Source organism: Ctenocephalides felis, unplaced genomic scaffold (assembly GCF_003426905.1).
Source record: "Ctenocephalides felis isolate EL2017-DRISC unplaced genomic scaffold, ASM342690v1 CF-g0.4_SCAFFOLD_00845, whole genome shotgun sequence".
NCBI lineage: Eukaryota > Metazoa > Arthropoda > Insecta > Siphonaptera > Pulicidae > Ctenocephalides > Ctenocephalides felis.
In genome coordinates, this window is record NW_020536999.1 from 13842005 (window position 1) to 13864599 (window position 22595).

General features: G+C 29.8%; 2 protein-coding genes across 2 annotated transcripts in view; one reads left to right on the forward strand and one right to left on the reverse strand.

The window, feature by feature from the left end:
- The window catches only part of LOC113363328 (sphingosine kinase 2-like), a 40940-nt gene extending 30873 nt beyond the window's left edge, over positions 1 to 10067 (forward strand). The window contains exons 3-8 of the mRNA XM_026605823.1: positions 2555 to 2654; positions 5771 to 5979; positions 6348 to 6487; positions 7831 to 8052; positions 9232 to 9426; positions 9499 to 10067. Of these exons, the coding sequence (XP_026461608.1) occupies positions 2555 to 2654; positions 5771 to 5979; positions 6348 to 6487; positions 7831 to 8052; positions 9232 to 9426; positions 9499 to 9827 (1195 nt within the window). The 3' untranslated portion in view covers positions 9828 to 10067. The remainder of the gene's footprint in view (positions 1 to 2554; positions 2655 to 5770; positions 5980 to 6347; positions 6488 to 7830; positions 8053 to 9231; positions 9427 to 9498) is intronic.
- A 5364-nt stretch (positions 10068 to 15431) lies between these two features.
- On the reverse strand, positions 15432 to 19272 carry LOC113363670 (ankyrin repeat domain-containing protein 54-like). The gene is made up of 4 exons (XM_026606146.1): positions 19147 to 19272; positions 17884 to 18120; positions 16770 to 16890; positions 15432 to 16503 (listed from the first exon to the last, which is right to left on the reverse strand). The coding sequence occupies exons 2-4, from the start codon at positions 18045 to 18047 to the stop codon at positions 15976 to 15978; spliced, it is 813 nt and encodes a 270-aa protein (XP_026461931.1). The 5' UTR covers positions 18048 to 18120; positions 19147 to 19272; the 3' UTR covers positions 15432 to 15975.
- Positions 19273 to 22595: the final 3323 nt, after the last annotated feature.

Below are 22595 nucleotides of genomic sequence, written 5' to 3' on the forward strand. Positions count from 1 at the left end.
AGTTCAAAATTTCCAAAATATTTTGAAGTATAAAAAAATCAAATTTTTCAAAAAGGTCAATAATTTAAAATATAATGTTTTTTAAAATGTAAAGTTTTCAATAATTTTAAAAATCTCAAAAATCGATTTTTTTCAGAGTTCTAAAAGAAAATTAAAAGTTTTAATTTTTGATATGGTAAGTTGCACCACTAGTTCATTTTTTGATTGAATATATAATCGATCTGAACCTTGAAAATCAATCTCTATTATCAGACGTTTACGAGAATTACTTCAGTAACAAATTTTAGTAGGTTTGGTTGGTTTTCTATTTCCTCGAATTACTTTTTGTACTTTTTTTTGATGACATCTTTCGACATGTTCAAATCTTTGGGATTTCTCATAAATTAATAGCTAAAACTATGGACTTTGAATCAGAGATTCCAGTTTTGATACCAGTTTTCGACAGCCTGATTTCAACAATAGTAACATTGGTTTCAATTTGGAAATATGGTTAGCAATATGTATCCAAGACAATATAGCCCTTCCATAGCATTCCTGTATCCGACAAAAAATTCATCAGAAAAATCTAATAATAAAAATTCTGCCATAGAGATAAAACAATTGATTGGGTTGCTATCTATTATAAACTGATACGTCGTTCAATAAGATGCATTAGATGTATAAGATGTACAATTCACATTTTTTAAATATAACAATCAACCAATATACAAAATACAATGAAGGAATGCTTAAATAATTTTGTGTCTTGATTTTATGAAGCATAATATTTAAAGCATCTTTAAAAGATGAGGTCTTGCGTATCCCTTGATTCGCAGAAAATTTTAAAAAGTTAAAAAGCTTTTTTTAAAAAAATAGAGCAGTATCAGAGACGAAGAAAAATATTTCAAAGCAAAGTCACCCCAACAGCTTATAATACTTCTTCAGTTCGATGGATATAAAAAAATGTTTTCCATAGTCAATTGCTCATTGGAGCAATTACAATTTGTTTATTTATTTATTTATTTATTTTATTATTTTTCTTTATTTGCAATTCATTTTATTTGTTTATTATTATTTTTTTTCATTTTATTTCATTATTATTTTATTATTATTAAATTTTATTTTATTTATTATTAATAATATTATTATGTGTAAGCCATATAACTCATAGGATCTATAAACAACTCTGATTGTTATATAATATGAAAAAATAGTTCGATGGATGTGAAAAATAAGTATACCAAAAAATCTGTTAGTAAATACCTCTAAATTTGTCATGCGATTGAAATAGTTAATTTTCAAGTCTCCAATTAGATTCCTCCAACATTGAACCTTTATTTTTCATTATACAATTTCATCATGTGATCCAAAACAAACTTGACAAATCACAATTCCAAACTTTGCGTGCTGAAGACATTGCTTTTGGTTTATTATTACAACTATCATTATCGTCATATGACATTTTCATTTTCATTCATGATGTCATCTTCTTTTTAGCACTACCAGGAACTTTAATGACAATGGAGGAGTGAATTGTGCCTGACTCAGACAATTAGCATAATATTACAAGTCACACACTTCGATAGCTAATTTACAGTTATATCTTCGTTTTATTAGTAAAAAATTATCAGATTAAATGGATTTATTATTATTAATTATTAATTTTTATATCTATTGATTATTTTGACGTTAGTATGGTATATTCAAGGATGCTTTTTTAAAGCAAAGGGCAAAAGATGTGTAACTAGCCATTGCTTTAACGAGAGAGGTTGTCACACACTGTCAATTTTAACAAGAATATTTTTGGTTGTTGTGAGTTTTTCTGGGTTTTGAGTTCTGTTGTTTAGTTAGCTATACCTAAAAGCAGCGGTTTCCAACACGTATAGGCGCATACAGCACTTTCCAAAATACTATTTTTGAAAATTAACCAAAAATTTTGAATAAATATATAAAAGAATAAACGAAAAATAATTATTTGAGTATTAATGGAATAAAAACAGTTGAGTATTTATCGAATAAAATTGTTGGAAAAATTAAAGGGAACGGGGGGGGGGGGGAGGCGCGTTGCAAAAAAGTTTGGAAACCACTGCCTTAACCACTTTTTATGTATACGTTAATTAATTGTTTTATAAGGTATATTGTTATTTTCAAGTTAGATTCGACAGTTTTTTTATATAGTCTTTGTGTCTACTTATATGTGGGATAAAAAGGACCAACTGATCTTTTACATTGAAAATGTGTCTACGCCTAAAATAGTACATAAAAACGTAGAATCATATATAAAAGCAATTGGACAAAAGATAAATTAAAAAAATAGTTTTTTTTATCATAACATCTTATTATTGTTTTAAAATTTCTCAGTAAGACTAATCTTGAAATGTTGCAATGTTTCGGAAGCGCCGAGCGGTGCTATAAAATAATCGAGTGCCGAACACATTGCAACATTGGAAAAAGTGTTGCAATTATTGACATCGACTTGTTATATAACATAATAATATTCTAAGTGTGAAATATTGTTGCAAAATACCAAGATGATGAATATTGTTTAAAACCTACCGTATTTCTTTGTTCACAGTGAGCCGTACAGCCCCAAGCCGGTTTTGGGAGCAGCTTTGGCCGTAGTAAAAGGGCGCTCCGCCCCAATGGACCTGGTACGAGTTGAAACCACAAACAAGGTAATATTTACATGGATAAATAATATATATATATATATATATATATATATATATATATTATGCCATGCGCCACCAGTTATCAATCTTTTACTTGAAGAAAAAAACAAACCAAATGTTTTTTTCCTAATTTTTAAAGATTCATCAATATAAAAACTTCCGTTACTGATTTCATACAAAAAACTATAATAAAGTACGTGCTCTTTAGTAAAAATCCAGTTCCAATGTTTATTACATATTGATCAATATTCATAGATTATTTATATCACATAATTTATGTAAATTAAATTATCATATGTGAAGCAAAATATTTACGGTAGTTTTATTTCAAAGACACTAAGATCAATAATAAATAAAAACAAGATGTTTATAGATCACAAGGAAGTGAAATTCGATTGCAAAAGCAGTAGGTCGGGCCGCTTTTGTTTATTATTGTCTTGTCGAAATAGCACATCGGCAGGTGAAAATTCCAATTTAATTATTAGTGTTATATAATGTTGTTAATGATTGTTCTTAATGAAGTGCCGCCGGAGATAAATCACTTCTTGAAGACAATGGTAGATAAAATTTATTCTCTTCGAAGACAACCTCTGAATCACTTGAAACCAAAATTAGAATCAATTTCATCAAAATGGTTTTCAATATTTTTTGTACGAAACCCACAACATTCAATTGCATACATAATTTTTACTAACATGATCTTGAACTCAAAATGACCGCAAAATTCCTTTCCCATATTTGCCTTAAAACCGAAAGCACAATCCACCAATCCAAAAGTATTCACGAATACGCTTTTGTAATCGACTCAAACTCAATAATGAGTCCTCAAACATAACGAATATGTGTTAATTGCTTAAGACTACATTTCATGTAAAAATAACTAAATACCAAACAAAACACAAAATGCATCGTTTGATGCCAAATTTTGAATACTACGCGTTTTTCAAATACGACGGGTTCAAGGTTTCGGAATATTTAGGGAAAAAATCTAGGACGCAGAATCGATATCAATGATGAATTGATTTTGATGTTTAATTAGTGATAATTAGTAGAGTAATTAGAGTAATTGAGTATGGGAACAATGAAAGAGTAGCAAAGAATGTGTGGTTTGATGTCGCTTGTTCTATTATTATTAAATTAAACGGAGAGTTTTTTAGAATTATCATACCAGGTAGAACTGGTACAATTATTTATATATATATATTTATATATATATATATATATACAGGGCCGGTCTTGCCTTTTTAAATAAATAATTTTAAATTTGCAATTCCTATAAATATTAGACAATGCCCTTCATTTTAAATCCGAATGATTAATTTTTGTTTATTTACTTTCCATGTAAAACATATATGAACGTCGTCATCCAATTTGTAAGCTTTTATATTTTTTCTATATAATAAGAATAATGGAAATTACAGTGTTTATAATAATCTATTTGAAAACACTAAACTAGTGGGGTGTATGGCATCGTGCCTTAAGGCAAATTGCTGAAACTTTCCGTACCGTAACGAAATGTTCGAGGAATACTGAATGTTTTCAAATAGATTGTTATTAATATTGTAACATTGTTTAATATTTATAAGAATTATATAAACTGAATTGCAAAGTTGAAATTATTTGTTTGAAGTATATTAGAACTTTAGTCAGAATTAAGAATAAAATCTGAATTATTTTCGATATACAAAAAAATTTTTTTTTGCAAAAAAAAGTTGAAACAATAATTTTTTTTCCAATATCAATTATTTTGTTAAGATAAGCAGAAAGTTCTTTGAATCATTCAAATCGGACGCTTAGTTCTCTCAAAAACTGCCATTTTTTATATATTTAGCTCCGTATCTTTGAAATGGCTGGGCCTGCCTTTTCCAAAAACTAATAAGCACTTCTCCCAGTCATTACTAATTGAATGTTTTTTTAGATCATTCAAATCGGATACTCCGTTCTCTCAAAAACTCGATTTCTATTTTCTGCACTCTTTGCTCCGTATCTCCGAAACGGCTGGACTTGCCTTTGCCAAAAACTAATCAGCTCTTCTCCCTATCAATAGGAATCGAATGTTTTTTGAACCATTCAAATCGGTTGATCCGTGCGCCGGAAAACATGACTGGAAATTCGTATCCATACATACATACATACACACACACGCACACACACACACATCCATTTTTTCTGAGGTATGCCAAAATGTTCAGAAACCTTCAAAAGGTCGAGAAATGTAAAAAATTTCAATTTCGATTTTCTGCCCATTACAATAACTACAATACGGGAAGTTCATAATACTCGAAAATTACGTTACGGTACGGGAAGTACCAGCAACTGGCCTTAAGGCATGATGCCATAAACCACAAGTTCAGCTTTATTTTTAACCATTCTCAAATCCTTTTTTGATTATATCCCGCTTGATATCGAGCTGACCAAGGCCTAAATTCATATAAACATTACACCTCGACGGGCTTCATATCTCACAAAAATCTAGTCGATGTACGAGAACCTGATCTCTACCTCGAATCCTTTCCGCTCCTGCCTTACGTAATACCATAATCTTACAAAGGTACTTGTCATCTCTCTAAATTGCTAATTGAAGTGAATATTCAAATTTATTCCATAGTCGTTAGCTAGCTGGTTAGCTGGTTAGCTGAGTAGTCATTTTGTAGATATGTTCGAGTCAGAGCCAATAATGGTGTTCTAGTACAGGATGGTGTAATTAACACGGTGCACGCGAATCCTTCCTGGCAGACAACTGGTCAGCAATTGGGATTTATTATGGCATGATCATGACATTACATCATCATCATGATCGGAATGACTTGTGGGCAATGTAATTGTAAATATTATGGAACATAGTGTATTATATTTAATACAATATAATATAATAGTGTATTATATTTAATACACTATGTGGGTTCGGTTATTAGTACTGACTACTAATCCCAGGTCAGGGGTCTTAAGTTACAGATGTTATGGGCTAAGGATGACCTCTAATAACGAACAAGACTGCGATAAATAAATTTGCCTAGTAAGATAATATAAATGTAGTTTTTTTAGAATCATGCACATTTTTTATTTATCTATTTTCTATTACCAAAATATTATTCAAACATTTTTTTCCTAATTTCCAGATAATGTATTCCTTCCTATCAGTTGGATGGGGTCTTCTCGCCGATATCGACATCGAAAGCGAGAGATTAAGGGCCATCGGAGCCCAAAGATTCACAATTTGGAGTCTTCTAAGATTGGCCACTCTAAGGACGTACAAAGGCACCGTTTCGTATTTGCCTGTCTCCAAAGAACTTTTGGAAAAGAGAGGACTGATGACCGAGTCAGACAGGTGAGATGAAACATTCTCTTTTTTTGCACCAGAAATAATGATGCATACAAAATGTAGCATTAAAACAATGATGTGTAAAAATGTATAGTACAGATGCGATAATTAGCTAAATTGCTTCATGAACAACTATTTAGACTAATTAATAAATTTAGAAAATGCTACTATCACTTTTGAGGTGTCTCAAAGACAATGGTAAAACATTTCTAGTGAAAGATATTCACTATCATGAGAGACGAGAAGTGCTGTGTATTGTTTTCTAAGGCCGGTATCACTTTATTATAAAATACTAATGTTTTCAGTATTTGTAACTAATTTTAATTATTCAATTAATAGTGAAATTAATTAATATTTTTGTTTTGCTTTTCTAGTGAAAGCAAGAGATACATTAACTCAAACAGGACCAATAATTTAACGCACAGCATATCCCAGAATCTAAAAATTGATGATTCTGATGATAATTTGCAGTCGCACAACGATTGGTCATTTTTGGATTTGAATTCCTCCGCAGGTAAATTTATTATAGCATCAACTGAAATTTCTCATAGTAGTCAATTTGACCTTAAGCGGATATTCTAGTGTAGAATTTCAAAAAAATCGAATTTTTTTTGTTTCATATTTTCAAAGTTATCTAAGAATATGGGCACGAGAAGATTTTTGAAAATTTGAATTATTTTCGGAGATATAGGCATTTTACTGACCCGGTCTCCAACCTAGTTGGCAGGGTCTAATCGGACAAAAGGCATTAGGAAGTCATTAGATCAATTTAAGACAGTTTATCGTCAGATGAATTATTAATTCGATGTTTATGTTCAGAAACTCAGAACAATAATGAATCTCTAAACTCGTTGATTTGGATTTTCGCGCCGAAACATATTCATTCCCGATCTCGGGTATTTGAAAAGCAACATTTATTGCTGTTTGCATATTCAATGGAGGTTTCTTTCCGATTTTAAAAATGATGACTTTTATGGTAATGTAAATTGGGCCAAAAACTCAATTCATTGGCGCAAGACGAGACAACGCCCGGATTGAACGATCTGATATAGATACATCTATTCTAAAGCTTGAATGGAGGCTAGAACTGCTCGATTTGAAGAGAAAAATGCAGACAACAGTTTTTTTGAAGTAGAAGAAGGTCCGATGCATGAAGCAGGAATCACAGATTAAATAAAAGAAGTATAACATATCATTTTATGACTTTGACAGCAAAAAACTTTAAATGCGTTTTTCTCAGAAGAGACTTTTTCAGTACTGTTGACACGATTTCTCGAGTTCTACTCGACCGATTCACTTGAAATGTTCAGAGAAACTTGTTTATAGACCTATCTATAGCCCGAACTAGGATTATCTCCAAAGTCCAATTTTTACTATTTTTAAAAATTTGAGAAACTTAAAAACCAGTAAAAAAGACACTTTTTTTCAAACAGTCGCCAATTTGTAAAAAAAAAAAATTTTACACATCGCTAGTTCGGGCGATTGCGACATCATTGCAGATTAATAATCTTTTCATTTCTTTTATTTCGGATGGCTAGAAGGGCTGAAATCATGTCAAGACTGAGGTGCCAATTTTTTGAGACCCCCCTCTTTATCAGCTGCTAGTTTTTTAAATTTTCAACTTTTATATTTTTAATTCTTGTTTTGTATTTTAATGATCTTAATAAACAAGTGGTAAAAAATGGATAGTAAAAACATTCATTGCTTTCTTTTACGACACTTTAAAAATGACCTAAAATTTATCGCTCTACACTAGAATACCCCCTCAACACAAATGTTGTTTGTTTTATCCAAACTAGTTTTATCCAGAAGCAACCGATAAAATAAAACACTAAATTTATTTAATTTTCTAATTAGGTGCATGTGCAGCTTGTGGGGGTTCTTCAGCAGGCACCTGTGATTTGTGTGATTCAGGATTTGGAGATGCAATTAGTCTAGAAACTGAATCGCCGCCTCCAAAGGGCAGTGTTCAGCAGCAGCAAAGGAGCAGCGAAACTGGCAGCTACATGGAAGGCAGGCAAAGGCTGGATTCGTGGTATTCCACTACCAGCAGGAGGAGTACTTACTACTCGGCAGCGGGTAAGGATTAAAAGACAATTTCAATTTCCTATTTTTTTTCCTAATGCTGTCAATTGTTTGAAACTTCTCTTTAGTACCAGTATATTGTTGATTAACAATTTGTTCCATTTTATTAACTTCCTGTAGGGTAGTTATAGTAATGGGCCGAAAATCGAAAATGAAAATTTTTGCATTTCTCGACGTTTTGAAGGTTTCTGAACATTTTGGCATACCTCAGAAGAAATGGATGTGTGTGTGTGTTTTGTGTGTCTGCATTTTTTCGTCAACCGATTTGAATGATTTAAAAAACATTCGATCCCTATTGATAGGGAAATGTGCTGATTAGTTTTTGGCAAAGGCAGGTCCAGCCGTTACGAACATACGGAGCAAAGAGTGCAGAAAATACAAATCGAGTTTTTGAGAGAACGGAGTATCGGATTTGAATGATCTAAAAAACATTCAATTTGTAATGATTGGGAGAAGAGGTGATTAGTTTTTGGCAAAGACAGGTCCCGCCATTTCGAAGATACAGAGCTAAATGTGCAAAAAATGGCAGTTTTTGAGTGAACTAAGCGTCCGATTTGAATGATCTAAAAAACTTTCTGCTTGTATTGACAAAACAATTGCTTTTGAGGATAAAAAATTATTACATCTTTTTTTATTTTCCATAAAATATTTTTGTAATTTTGGATTAAAAATTTAAAAAATTACCCAGGCTAAGCACAGTCTAAGCGCCACTCTGGTACAAATGTTTACTCAAGTGCGTTTAGACTGTTTATGTATTGGAGCACTTTTCCAATTTTGTGAAAACTATTGGAAAATGTGAAAATGCCGCCAAGCTAAGCGCAGTATAAGTGAAAATGTCGCACAGAATTATTTGCAAATGCGGTTAGACCGTGACTATACGGGAACACTTTTTCAATTTTTTTAGGCAACTATTTGTGTGAAATTGAATTCGAAATGAAATGACGATTGTTAATGTTGTGGAGATAAATTGATTTATGATTTACATTTGATTTGCTCAGATATAACAAGATAGCAAAAATAATGAAAGTTACAGTACATATAATAAACCTATTTGAAAGCATTTAATATTCCTCGAATATATTATTACGGGTGTACGGGAAGTTCCAGCAATTTGCCTTAAGGCACGATGGCATACACCACTAGTTATATTTTATTTTGTTGATTTTTCCGCAGGGGTTTCTTCTTACCACAGTGTGGATGGTGATACTCTTTGTGGTGACAATAGCACCATAGGCGGAAGTGAAGGATCTGTCATGATGCACGGACCTGCATCCAGGATACCAGCACTTACAGCAAAAGTACCAGACGAGTGGGTTACCTTGAAAGGAGAATTTGTAATGGTCCATGCTAACTACCAAACATTCATCGGTAAATCCTCAAATCACAATTGAATCCATTTTATCCTGGCACAATTTTAATTCTCATCATTATTTTACCCAGGTGCTGATTGCTGTATAGCCCCCAAGTCCACCCTGGACGACGGCATAATTTGGCTAATAATCATCAAAGGTGGAGTCTCACGCCAAAGACTCCTGGCATTCCTTCTAGGTTTGAGTTCAGGAACCCACGTCGATGGGAAGAACTTCACAAACCTGAACGAATCAGGAAATGCCCAGGATCCTTACGTCAGCATGACGGCTGTGTCGGCTTTCAGAATCACCCCTGACGATGTGTCCAGGGGACATGTTACCGTAGACGGTGAGAGTGTGCCTTGTGGTCCTGTTCAAGGTGAAGTGTTTCCAGGTTTGGTGAGGATTGTTGTTCCTTGATGAGGTTTGGATGGACTCGAAGAGTCCTTAGAGTAATTAAGTAAAAACAAAGGTGAAAGACAGGTGTATACATAATTGGTTTAAGGATTTGGTAACTCGTGCAGTGCTTTAGTTGACTGGTAGAGGTATCAGTAGGAATTATTTCACCTAATGCTAAAGATTTTCAATTACGTTTTTTTTTGTTATTATAGTTGATCTATAATATAACATAAGTATAATTTATTATACTTGTTGGATTTGTTAGATTGTAGTTGATATTTATTTTCCTTGCATGAGTTATCACATCCAACAATTTTGTCTATCGTTCAATATTAGGATTATAATATTCTTATATAATCAATGGAATGACTTCAACAGTCAATTTATATCAATCAGCTTTATTCATAGCTAGGATATTGTTATTAAATTTAAACCAGAAGTGGAAATATCCAGCGTTAGTTAAAATATATTAACAATTCATGGGGCAATAATATAGCTCATAAAATAGCGTTGTCATGACAACGCTATCTTATGCTTGTTCTTGGTATTAAAAATCATGAAAATGTTTATCTATTTGCTGTGCGATCAGGCTTATTTTACATATAAACAAAGCAAGGGAGAATACAAGGAATATATATATTTTATATAGATAATACAATATTGTATGAATGATATAAAGCAAACCATTATATTATTTTAAATAAATTTTTATATATAATTAATTACTTCAAATAATAATAAAAATACAGACAACATCACATTCTGCTCATCTAAAACTAGCAGTACTATAAAAAGGTTTTAAAACTTTTAAAACGATAAAAAAAATCAATAAATAAAATTCTTTTATTATGATATGCAAATTTTTCGTCGACTATTTGTTTAGTTTGTCAATCTATGTTGACCAGAATGAATGTTACGATAACTGCATCATCTAAAATTCTTTTATCATAACATTCTTCCTTGTTTGTTTATATGTAAAATACTCATTTTCATAATTTTCATTACCAAGAACAAGCATAAGAGAGCATTACCATGACTACGCTATTTTATGAGCTCTGTTATGGCAGACTTGCCCCATTAATTTATTTATAAAATATTATTGTAAATCGGAAATCTGGTTTTAAAATGGAATTGTATATAGACAAGGTATTTTTTCAAAATTATTAATATTGTTAAATATATATAGTAATAATTTAAAACGTACTTAAACGTAATTATAAGGATTTAAATTAATTGTTTAATTAAATTATGGAAGTATCTATTTAAATGTCCGGATTTGATAATAATTTATTAACTTGATCAATACTAATTTTAATAATAAGAATAATTTATTAAGGGGTAACAGCTTGAAAAAACTTTTTTTTTTCATTTTTTAGACAAAGGAGGTATTAAATTCATAATATGAAAATAAGGTATTAAGGGTATTTTTGAGTAACAAAATAAAAAATTATTATATAAAAATCTACAAAAATGACGTCATCACAGCAAATACAAGAAATAAAACACGTCGATGTATGAAATATTTTTCCCTAAAAAATTAAAAATATTTTTTGAGTTTATAGTGCTGTTATCCCTTAATTGAGAACATTAAAATCAGTGATAGTAAATTTATATAATTAATAAGTCCTTTCATTATATGGTGGTTTCCTCCTACTTTCGTATTTGTATCCAATAAGTTAATTCGGTTTGTCTAGTATTTTGCTTCATTTATTAATTTTAACAAATTTTAGATTTTAAATCACATTGTAGGTAATGCAATTTTAATATCAACGTTGTAGCAAAAAAATAATGATACATTTCAAATTTAATATATAGATAAATGGGGCAATTTCCCCAAAAGACATTGAAACTGCCATAATAATATTTCACTTAAAATAGACTTTAGGTGTTATCCGTAACTTGCCAAAAAAATAACTTCTAAGTAATAATGGAAATTTGCTTTCGGTAGCTTTTATGTTTAAGCATCACTAAAATAATATTATTAACAATTCATTTTATATTTAAAAATTTAACACAAGTCAATGCTCAACACGAGGAAATTTTATTTGGTTTGTTTTCGTGTTAGTCGATAAGATAATTATCTTGTTACCTTGTTATTAATTAATAAATTGTTATTAGCCTAATTGTTATAAAATATAGATAAACATTCAATCAGAATTTTAATAGAGTAGGATTTTCTTCAAAATAAAAAAACTATAGACGTATAGTTGTGCCAAGGATGTTAAGTTAATTTTTTGTGGGTCTCTAGCTATTTAGGTATAATGGAATTTTTTTAGGTAGGAAAATTACGGAGTTAAATACAGTTTTTTTCTAAATAAGTATATTTTATTCTAATTAGTTTTTTGTTTTTTGAATGTGCAAACCGCAATTTGAATGCTTTTAAAATCGTGGGGGCTGTGAAATCTAAGACATTAGTGAGAAGTGCATTTTGTTTGAGGTTGTGATTAATTCATTTTAACAAAAATATTTATATCAATAATATATCACACGGAAATTATTTATCAAAACCGGTACCAAGACGTGGTTAAAAATCAGACATTTTAATTAAAATTAAGAATGATTGTGTTAATTAAATTATGATTAATTTAGGTAATTTTATTTATACATAAGTTTGTATATATATGCGTAATCAATAATATATAATGTAATCTTGTATTTACATATGTACTTGAAGCAATTTCTTGTTAACTATTTACACAAATAATAAAACATATCTAATATATGCAACAAATAATAGGCATTTTGTAATTTATCTATTTTTCAGGAAGTTTCAGAAATTTTAGTGTAGAAATTCGAATATTGTTACTTCTTCAGGACACTAGTAAAAAAAATAAAAATAAAAATGCAAGGTAACAAATTATGATACTAATTAATTAATTATTACGATTGATTTTATTTTAATTATATATGTTGATGTTAATTTAGTAGGTTGTCCATGAAAATTATGGTGTCTATGAAGAATTGCGTTATTTGTGCAAGTTCATTAGGATTGGAAAGTTTTTTTTGATTTAGTTGGACCTCTGACCACAAGTGAGTTCAAATTTATTTATATTTAGATTCATTTTTATGAAGTTTAAAAAAACGTTATTGAACAAGGTGTCCCAGAACTCAAGCCGAAACGGGGTGATAGTATTGATGGTAACTATCATGAAAAAAATTATTTCATGTTTTTTTTAAGTTGAATTTGAAGAGCTTTGTGAGCATTATAGACCTTCTATTGACGTTTTATCCAAAACGCCTAAACCGATGTCAAAAATTTAAAAACCTTTCATTTTAACTCGAAAAGTTCTAGTTCATCAGTATTGCGTAACTATCGGCCTAGCTGTTTCTTTGTAATTATTATAATTGGAATAAGTGTTTTTTTTTCACGTTTTAGTCCACAATCTTGAATCTATAAAATTCTAATCAGAATCTATGCCAAGAAAATGTATACAATCTGTTTTTTGCATGTAGCTACTGATTACAGTATACGTTTAACACATTTTTAGAGTACGAAATTTCCTTAATTATAAAAATGAATGAACGACGTATCAATTCGATATCGGACCGATTATTTCTTAGCAAAAACCAAAATTTTATTTTTGAAATAAACAATTGAAAATACTGGTAATTTGGTTTCCAAAATCTTCATTGGCGCGTCGGAGCTTCCGACAAGATAATAAACTGTAGCGCACGCTTCATAGTACTGCCTTACTGTACTTAGTCCTGATATCTCTCCAACTCTTGTTTAATATTTATATCTCCAAAATGTTTTGAATAAAACATTGCATGAAGTTATTTTTGGAGTCTCGAATCCTTTCCAAGGTAGAGACCAATAATATTATTATATAAGAATTTAAACTGAAACTGAATCACAAGACACAGATCAATACAATCTGTTGAAGTGGTGAAATGACGGTACGGGATGGTAATTGGTAAGAAAGATTCTTACTAATATTAAAGGAGCATTTTGGTCTAGGGTCATAAATTCACAGTAAACCACAAAACGTAATTAAAACGTTAATATAACGTAACAGATGTTACGTCAAACATAGCGGTTACGTAACGTAGGAGGCACACAGACGTTTCTATTTCCGCCTCAAAAACTGAATTTGTTACGCTTCCAAATTGCGCAAAAACGTAACGGTTTCGTTATTGTTACGTTTTCAAATCACAAAATAAACGTGTAGGTGTCTAACTTAAAAATTTAATAAAATTTGCTGTAAATATAAAAACCATTTTTTACATAAAAATAGCGAATCGGAATTTTTGATGAAAACATTAACTTATCCTTCAGGAAGTTAATAAAAGTTTCACATTAGAATGGCACTTGTAATGACTAATAATGCGTTCCAGTAACATTTATATGTATCATGCATTGTAGCGGGCAAACCATATACATTTATAATTTGTGTTACTAATAGCTAACACTTTCACTATACCACATACTTCTAATCTACATTCATAATCAATTAATTATTTTTTATCTGCAATAATTTTTTATGGCTATACAACGTTTGCTGGGCCAGCCAGTATATATATATATATATATATATATATACACATCAATGAGACAAAAACAAATGTGACTTATATTTATATATGCTTTTATTGAGTAGTTAAATAGTATAATCAATTTATAAATATATTTAAGTCTTAATATATTCATAGTTTTTCATTTGTTTTTTTTTGTTTGTTTGAAATTAATTGAGCACTTTTTTCTCGTTTGTTTACAACAAAAATACAAATATTATAAAACTATTGCTTGTATATTAAATTATCTGTATTGAAATGAGAGCCAGTTTGCAGTATTAATTGACAATATTGATTGTAACTATCATGAAAAAGATCAGAAAAAATTCTATCTAGCTTTCATGACAATTTTTCGGTTATCGTGCTTGATTTGTATTATTTTTGTTCATTTAAACTTAGGAACTGTAACCTTATATAACATTTTTAGAACTAAAGTCCAAAATAATGGTACAATTGGCCCAAGTCTTCTAGAGTAAAAACTATTTGTTAAACTATGAATTCAAAAATTTTAAAATTCAATGTACAAAAAATGCAACAACGCACAAGCACAAAGCTGTTTGCTCCATACAGGGCAATAAAAAATATTAACCCAAAATATTAGGTATAATTTTCAGTACAAGTTTAAGCGTCAATAAGAAAGGACATAAGAAAGTACCCGCGTAACTCGCAAAACCAGTTAAATAAATAAATAAAATAAACAATAATAAATTAAATAAATAAGTTAAGTTATGCACATGTAAATCATAAGGGAATAAATTAGTGAAACAAATAAGTCAACAAGAGTTTCATTATAAACCCAATTTTACATTTTTGGGAAATGTCCCATGTACTAAGTGCCTTGGCAAGTGATATTAAAAGTTCGCGTGTTTAATCAGGATTGTAAAATGGTACAAAACTTGTTAGTTTCATATTAAAAACACGACTTAAAAAATGAAAATATCATAAAATCAAATGTTTGACCCCAACAGAGACAACACTATCTGTCTCGCTCGCTCATGGTAAACATGTACTCTGTCCATCTCTCTCATAATTTGCAAACCAACTTTCTAAGTTTCTTTAAAGTCCATAATATTCAAAGTGGTTGTGAAGGATTTTTTTCTGATTTTTCTCATGGCAGTTATAATCAATCTGTAATCTCATTATATGCCAAGATATTACTTATGGGGCAATTCTGCCGTAACAGAACTCATAAAATAGCGTTGTCATAGCAACGCTTTTTTTTTGCTTGTTCTTGGTAGTAAAAATTATGAAAATGTTTATCTATTTGCCGTGTGCACAGGTGTATTTTACATATGAACAAGCAAGGAATAATCATATGATAACAGAATTTTAAATGGTGCAGTTATCATAACATTCTCTATTGCTTGTTTATATGTAAAATAATAGGCAAATAAATAGACATTTTCATAATTTTCAATACCATGAACAAGCATAAGAATGCGTTGCCATGACAACGCCATTTCATGAGCTCTGCTACGGCATAATTGCCCCATTAATAACACATTTTTAATATCTTGAAAGAATGTCTATCACTGACTCTTGAATAAAACTGTCCCCATGGATCAGTAACTTCAGTAAAAATGTTCACCTTAAATATATATCTTTATATCTATTGCATGATTATAAATAATCAACATTTACAAACTAACATTTTAACTTACTTCTTTATCTCTAAGATTTGCAAGTCGTCCAACAATTTCGAAACCTCTCCATCAATATCATTAATTTCTGAAGTTTTCAACTTATTAAGTTTATCACTCAAATCGTCCAATTCGACTCGAGCGTCCTTCTGCTTCTGCAGAAATGTCAACAACATACTGACCACCTGTTGCACTTGATCTTTCAATTTCTGCATTTCAGGAGGCTCGATCCTCTTCTTGTTCATTTCTATGATCAGCCTCAGCTTGCTCTGAGCCAACTGTAAAGGATTTCTACCGCAGTTGTCTAGGGATGAGACATCAGCTCCCCCGTCTAGGAGGAGGGTGATGATTTCTATGTTGTTGGTGCAGGCTGCTAAGTGTAGGGGAGTGTTTCCTAAGTCGTCTTTGATGTTGGCGTCTGCTCCGTGTTCGATGAGCAGCTTCACCATCTGTGTGTAGCCTTTGCAGGAGGCCAAATGTAAAGGACTTCTGCGTTGGCTGTCGCTGCTGTTGGCGCTGACTCCTGTTTGGAGCAAGCGACGGACCTGGGGGAAAAGACTTCAGGTCTAGAAATATTCTTTCATCTTACTTACCTATAAAATTTTTTTTATCTTTTTCAAAAAATTTAATTTTTGGTACGGGAAGTTCAGCAATTCGCCTTAAGGCCATGCACAACTTGTTATATTAAAGAGGAAACAAAATCTATTTTTAACATCAAACAGAAGTTCAAGTGATTATTCATTTATGAAATTTATTGTATCGATAGTGATGGGCTATAAATATTATTGAGAGTTATGAAAAAAAAAATTACCAAATCAAGGTTGTTCAGCGATACAGCGTTTCTTAGTCTTCTTGCTCTCAAAGTCTTAGAATCGTACACACAAGTATGCCTTCTTTGTCTACGGTCTAGAATGATTGGACCACGAAAGCATCTGCAAAAATAAAAATAATATATATATATACTGGATGACCCGACAGTCGTTGTTTTGTACCCACGTCTACAATTCAAAAGTTCCAAATTTTTTAACATTCTATCCTATACTTTTTAATACCCTATTTGATGTCCTGTCTTTGTGATTCATTTATGGTCTTTGCATAGGCAGTATAAGAAATTCAGAAAAAAATAATATAGTATTTGCGGTAAAAGAACAATATCACACTTTATTTTACCACACAACACAATTGCTTCAATTATTTAGTCTATAATTTTCATAATCTCGTACGATATATTAGTTGCTTTTTGGCAATTATAAGATCTAAAGTACATTTTCTTTACTAATAACTTAATAAACATTATTGTTTGTGTTCAAATTTTAGATGAATTAATTTGTAAAATTTAGTTCATATAAGCACTTCTCAATCTAAGATCAATTTGCTAAATATTCCATATCTAATGCCAAACAAATGAATTTTTGACACAAGAAACAATGCAATATGCAATTTTGGACTTGTTGCATTATTTATTAAACTGAATGATGTAATTTCATCTGCCGAACATATACTGTTGACTGTATCTTACACAATTTTAATTTCTGGCACATCTCACCTGCTTTTCGGCAATAATAATGTAGACATTACATTTTTTTTTATATATCATATTCTAATATTATCTAGACTCATAACATCAGCTACATTCAAATTTGAAGTAAATTGAAATTTCTATCAAATGACAGCTCAAATGTTTTCAATGTCAAATAATGATAAGCGTTTTTTTGTTATTTTTGCCATTTATTTCTACAATATCACTATATTTTTATAATCACATACATCCTAAAAAATTTCCTTAACAAACTTCAGAAAGATTTACCAAAATCCGAATAATCGTTTAGGAGGAGTATATTTACATACATTAAATTTTATATATAAGATATAATATATATATATATATATATATATATATAAAAATTATAATATTAATAATTTACCTCGCCGGTTGATCTTCTTTCGGCACTGCCTCATTGCATAATTTTGACAATGGATCAACCATTGGCAAACAAGTTTGAAAGTCATTCGGAACCCACAATTCAAGATATCTTGATGAAACATCTGTCGAGTGCCCTGCACTTGTGCTGCATGCTTCCTCATCCATTATATTATAGAAGATTTATATAAAATTCGAATTTGAAAAGCAGTTTTTGCTTGGGAATGTTTTTATGTAACTCCTGTAATGAAATGAAAAATTAATATAAAGACAATATGATATTCTGCCAAAGAACTTGTGTGTAATGTAATATGAGACAGATATGTTATAAGATTTGAATGAAACGTGGATTTTATTATGAAATTTGGACTCGAGCTATAAGATAAACAAAATTGGAAGTTGCATTGTGATATTTGAATTAACTTTGTTATTACAATGTAATCCAAGTAAGACAATGGAAATGATGGATTCGTTTAAGAATACAAGAATATGTTGAAATTAAAATTGGCTAGTGAATTGGTGTATGAAAAATCATTTAAAAGACAATTTTTAAAGTAATCTTTGATGTCTGTATTCAAATGAACGATAGTAATAGTAATCGTCCAAAAATAAAAAATTAAAATTTGTTATAAATTAATATCCAAAAGACAAGTTTTAAAGTGATCTTTGCCTAAGTTTAGATGAACAATTATATAAGTAGTAACGGTAGTAGGTAGTAATGTAGTAATTGAATATGATTCTTATTAGATTCTACCTTTAGCAATAAAGAAATAAAATTTTAAGCTTTGTAGTGTAATAAATAAGTACAGTACTTTATTATTTCGTGTGAGCGAAGCACAAAAATGTGAAAGACTTTTTTGTTTTAATATGCTTACAAATTATTATTTGTTTTCAGAATCAATGTCTCTTGACTTTGAAAGTGAAATTATTGAAAAATTCAAGGATGTGGAGAATGTAACACATCACAGATATGTGTTGTGTTAGAACAGAAGGATTTGATAAATTGTATGACTTCAACTAAGGGCCTTTGAATAATTATAAGCAGATTTCTGAGCTCTAACAGATTGGCACGACCAAAAAGTTGCAACAGTTTGAGCATGGAAGTTGTTAAACAAAACATGTCCAACTCATTTCATTCTTTTAAGAGTACAAGAAAATATATGAACCTAGATGGTGAAAAACTTTTATAATGTAAAATTCATAAAACAATTTAGAAAATGATATTCAAATGGAAAATTATGTAAGTAGCAAAAATTTAATAGCTCACCTGTGTTACAATTTCCACAACATTTTTACATTCAACAGAAACAAGTTGAATGAGTCATACTGTAATATTGTGCATACAATTTTCATACGTAAAATGATCAATAATTTAATATTTTACAGCTTTGTCAAGATTCTTTTTACACCCATAATATATTTATCCTTCAAATAAGTTGTGATATTATTTTCACTCATAAATCATTTTATATGAACTAAAAGTATTTGTATACGATTGAACAAAATATTGTTCTCAAATGCAACACCTGTACTTGTAATATTAATTCGCGAACTTTTAGTAATTAAGATTGTTTTCCAATGTCAAATTAGGAATGTGTAAACATGCCAAAGTTTCGTCATACAAAAACATTGATGCTTTGTCTCTTTCTATCGCACAGACTTTTGTATATTGCTCTCCTTGTTGTTGAAATGTCATGTTCGAAATTCAAGCAGTATCTGTTGGAGAACTTTAGAACTAATAATAGCGGATTATTTAAATTAGTAATAGATATTCTCTTTAATTAGCTCTTAGATATTTTTTTTTAATTTAGTTTTATAAAATTAAATGTGCAATATAAATTCAAATTAAAATAGGTGTAAGACGCTTTTTGCCTTGAGGCAAGTTGCATGGACTTCCTGATATATGTAAATAACAGGTAATTGCCGTTTTTGGAGCATATATATGAACTATTTTATATCACCTCAACTTAATGCATAACTTAATTGAGCATAATTATTTTTATTTAATTAAAACGATAGTTAATAATTTTCTTTACACAACTGTCAAAAACTGCCAACAAAAATGGCTGCCACTAAGAGCGCAAAATTTAAACAGAAAATCTGAACATATACAATTCTGAAATATGTTCAGATTATTATTATTATTTATCTGCATTTAATAAAAGTGGTATGTTTTACTTAAATATATAATATTTTATTAATTTTATTGCAGATTATTGTGTATTATAATCTGAACTTATAAGTAAGTAAAAAGTTAACTGTGCAATGTTCACACTGATTTGATTTGCAAATGACATTTCCAAATTTTGTCAAATTTTTAAATAAGTATTCAAGTCAGTGGAATTATTGTACAAGTTAAATTTAAGAAACATAAAAGGTATAAAGGTGCAATGCTTTTTATATGAATGTAAAGGTGTTATTTAAAAAATTATTAAAGTTTGTTGAAAAATCCATATGATATTTGTTCTTAGTTCAATGGTAACTTCGATGACAGTTCCTTGGTTCCTTCGATCTTGTTGTGATTTATTTTAAGTTTTTGCCTTAGAAAGTAATTGTGAATTATTTTAAATTTGAAAAGGTGGTGCACATTTTAATGTAAATTTAGTATTTAACATGACTTTGTTAATACATTAAGAGAAATTGTCGATATAAGGTTTTATTTGACAGACATCGATTTGATTTCAGTAATGGCGGTTCTAAAGTGGTGAAATGCAGTTTTGATTTGAAGGTAAGAACAAAGAACTTATTTTATTTGATACATATATGTATTATTATCAACTGCTATAACAATTATAAAAATCAATTATGATGTCTTAACATAAAGGATTCCAATTTATTACCACAGGATATGTCATGGACATATAACCTGAAATTTGCACGCGGCATTTTCTGTCAAAAACACAAACATTTCCTTCGGCAAGTTAAAAAAAACACTAGTTAATATTCATATATTATAATTTCATATAAAAATACCATCAAATAAAATACATAAGTATATATAAATTTAGTAAATATAATTTTTGTGAAAAATGGCACATAAAATATAATAATTTTAAAATCGTATTGAATCTCATAATATTTTCCTGATAAACTTTTTTGTGTTACTACTCGCTTATAATAAGATAAACTAGTGGGGTGGGTGGCATCGTGCCTTAAGGCAAATTGCTGGAACTTCCCGTACCGTAACGAAATGTTCGAGGAATACTGAATGTTTTCAAATAGATTATTATAAATATTGTAACATTGTCTAATATTTATAAGAATTATATAAACTGAATTGCAAAGTTGAAATTATTTGTTTCAACAAAAAACTAAAAAAAAAGAAAAAAAAAAAAAAAAATCGAACGAAATTTTTTTTTTCCAAAATCAATTATTTTGTTAAGACAAGCAGAAAGTTTTTTGAATCATTCAAATCGGACGCTTAGTTCTCTCAAAAACTGCCACTTTTTACATATTTAGCTCCGTATCTTCGAAATGGCTGGGCCTGCCTTTGCCAAAAACTAATAAACACTTCTCCCAATCATTACTAATTGAATGTTTTTTAGATCATTCAAATCGGATACTCCGTTCTCTCAAAAATTCGATTTCTATTTTCCGCACTCTTTGCTCCGTATCTCCGAAACGGCTGGACCTGCCTTTGCCAAAAACTAATCAGCTCTTTTCCCTATCAATAGGAATCGAATGTTTTTTGAACCATTCAAATCGGTTGATCCGTGCGCCTTAAAACGTGACTGGAAATTTGTATCCACACATACATACACACACACACACACATACACACACACACACACACACACACATCCATTTTTTCTGAGGTATGCCAAAATGTTCAGAAACCTTCAAAACGTCGAGAAATGTAAAAATTTTCAATTCCGATTTTCGGCCCATTACAATAACTTACCCTACGGGAAGTTAATAATAAATTTTTGCCTTCTTGAAATTTTAAGTACTTTAATTGTCTTATGATAAGTGAGTATGTGAGACAAAAAGTTTATCCTAGGCCTATAATATTTGTTAACAATGTACAAAAATTATGGGCTGAAGAATTGACACATTTTATAATATATGTTTTTAATCTATATTAATCTTGAAAATTTGACAAAATACTGTAATAATTTTATCTTACGGCATAATTTTATTTTATTTTTATATTTTAATGTACGTAAGAATTTTAGTAGTTGCTAAATGGCATTTTATATTTTACATATTGCTATTTTCTACAATATCACAGTAATGACTAATAACTTAAATACTAAAATATATTTTCCACTTAATATATATAATATTTAGAAATATCTCTTAACCGAATAAGAAAATTATTATAAAATTTAATCATATTATTCTGTGTTCATTTAAAATTAAATAGGCCTTTAAATATTATTATTTGAATTAATAATGTTTTTGCATCTCTTTTTATTCATTCGTTAGAGGGAGAGCACAATATATAAATCGTATGCAAATTGGTATCAATATGTTGTCTGTCTCTTTTTGACGCTTTGTGTTAGAGGGAGAGCGCGATATGTAACAAATACAATAGGGTGGTCCTTAACATGGACATTTTTGCTCCCAAGGGCTCAAATGTATCAAAATTAATAAAAAATTAATATTAACATTTAGATAGAGCGCACTCCAATCAAAAGTTTTTTCTATTTGTTATTAACATATGTCATTAAGTAAATTCTTGCGCCATCTGTGATAGTATTCCTGGACTCAAAC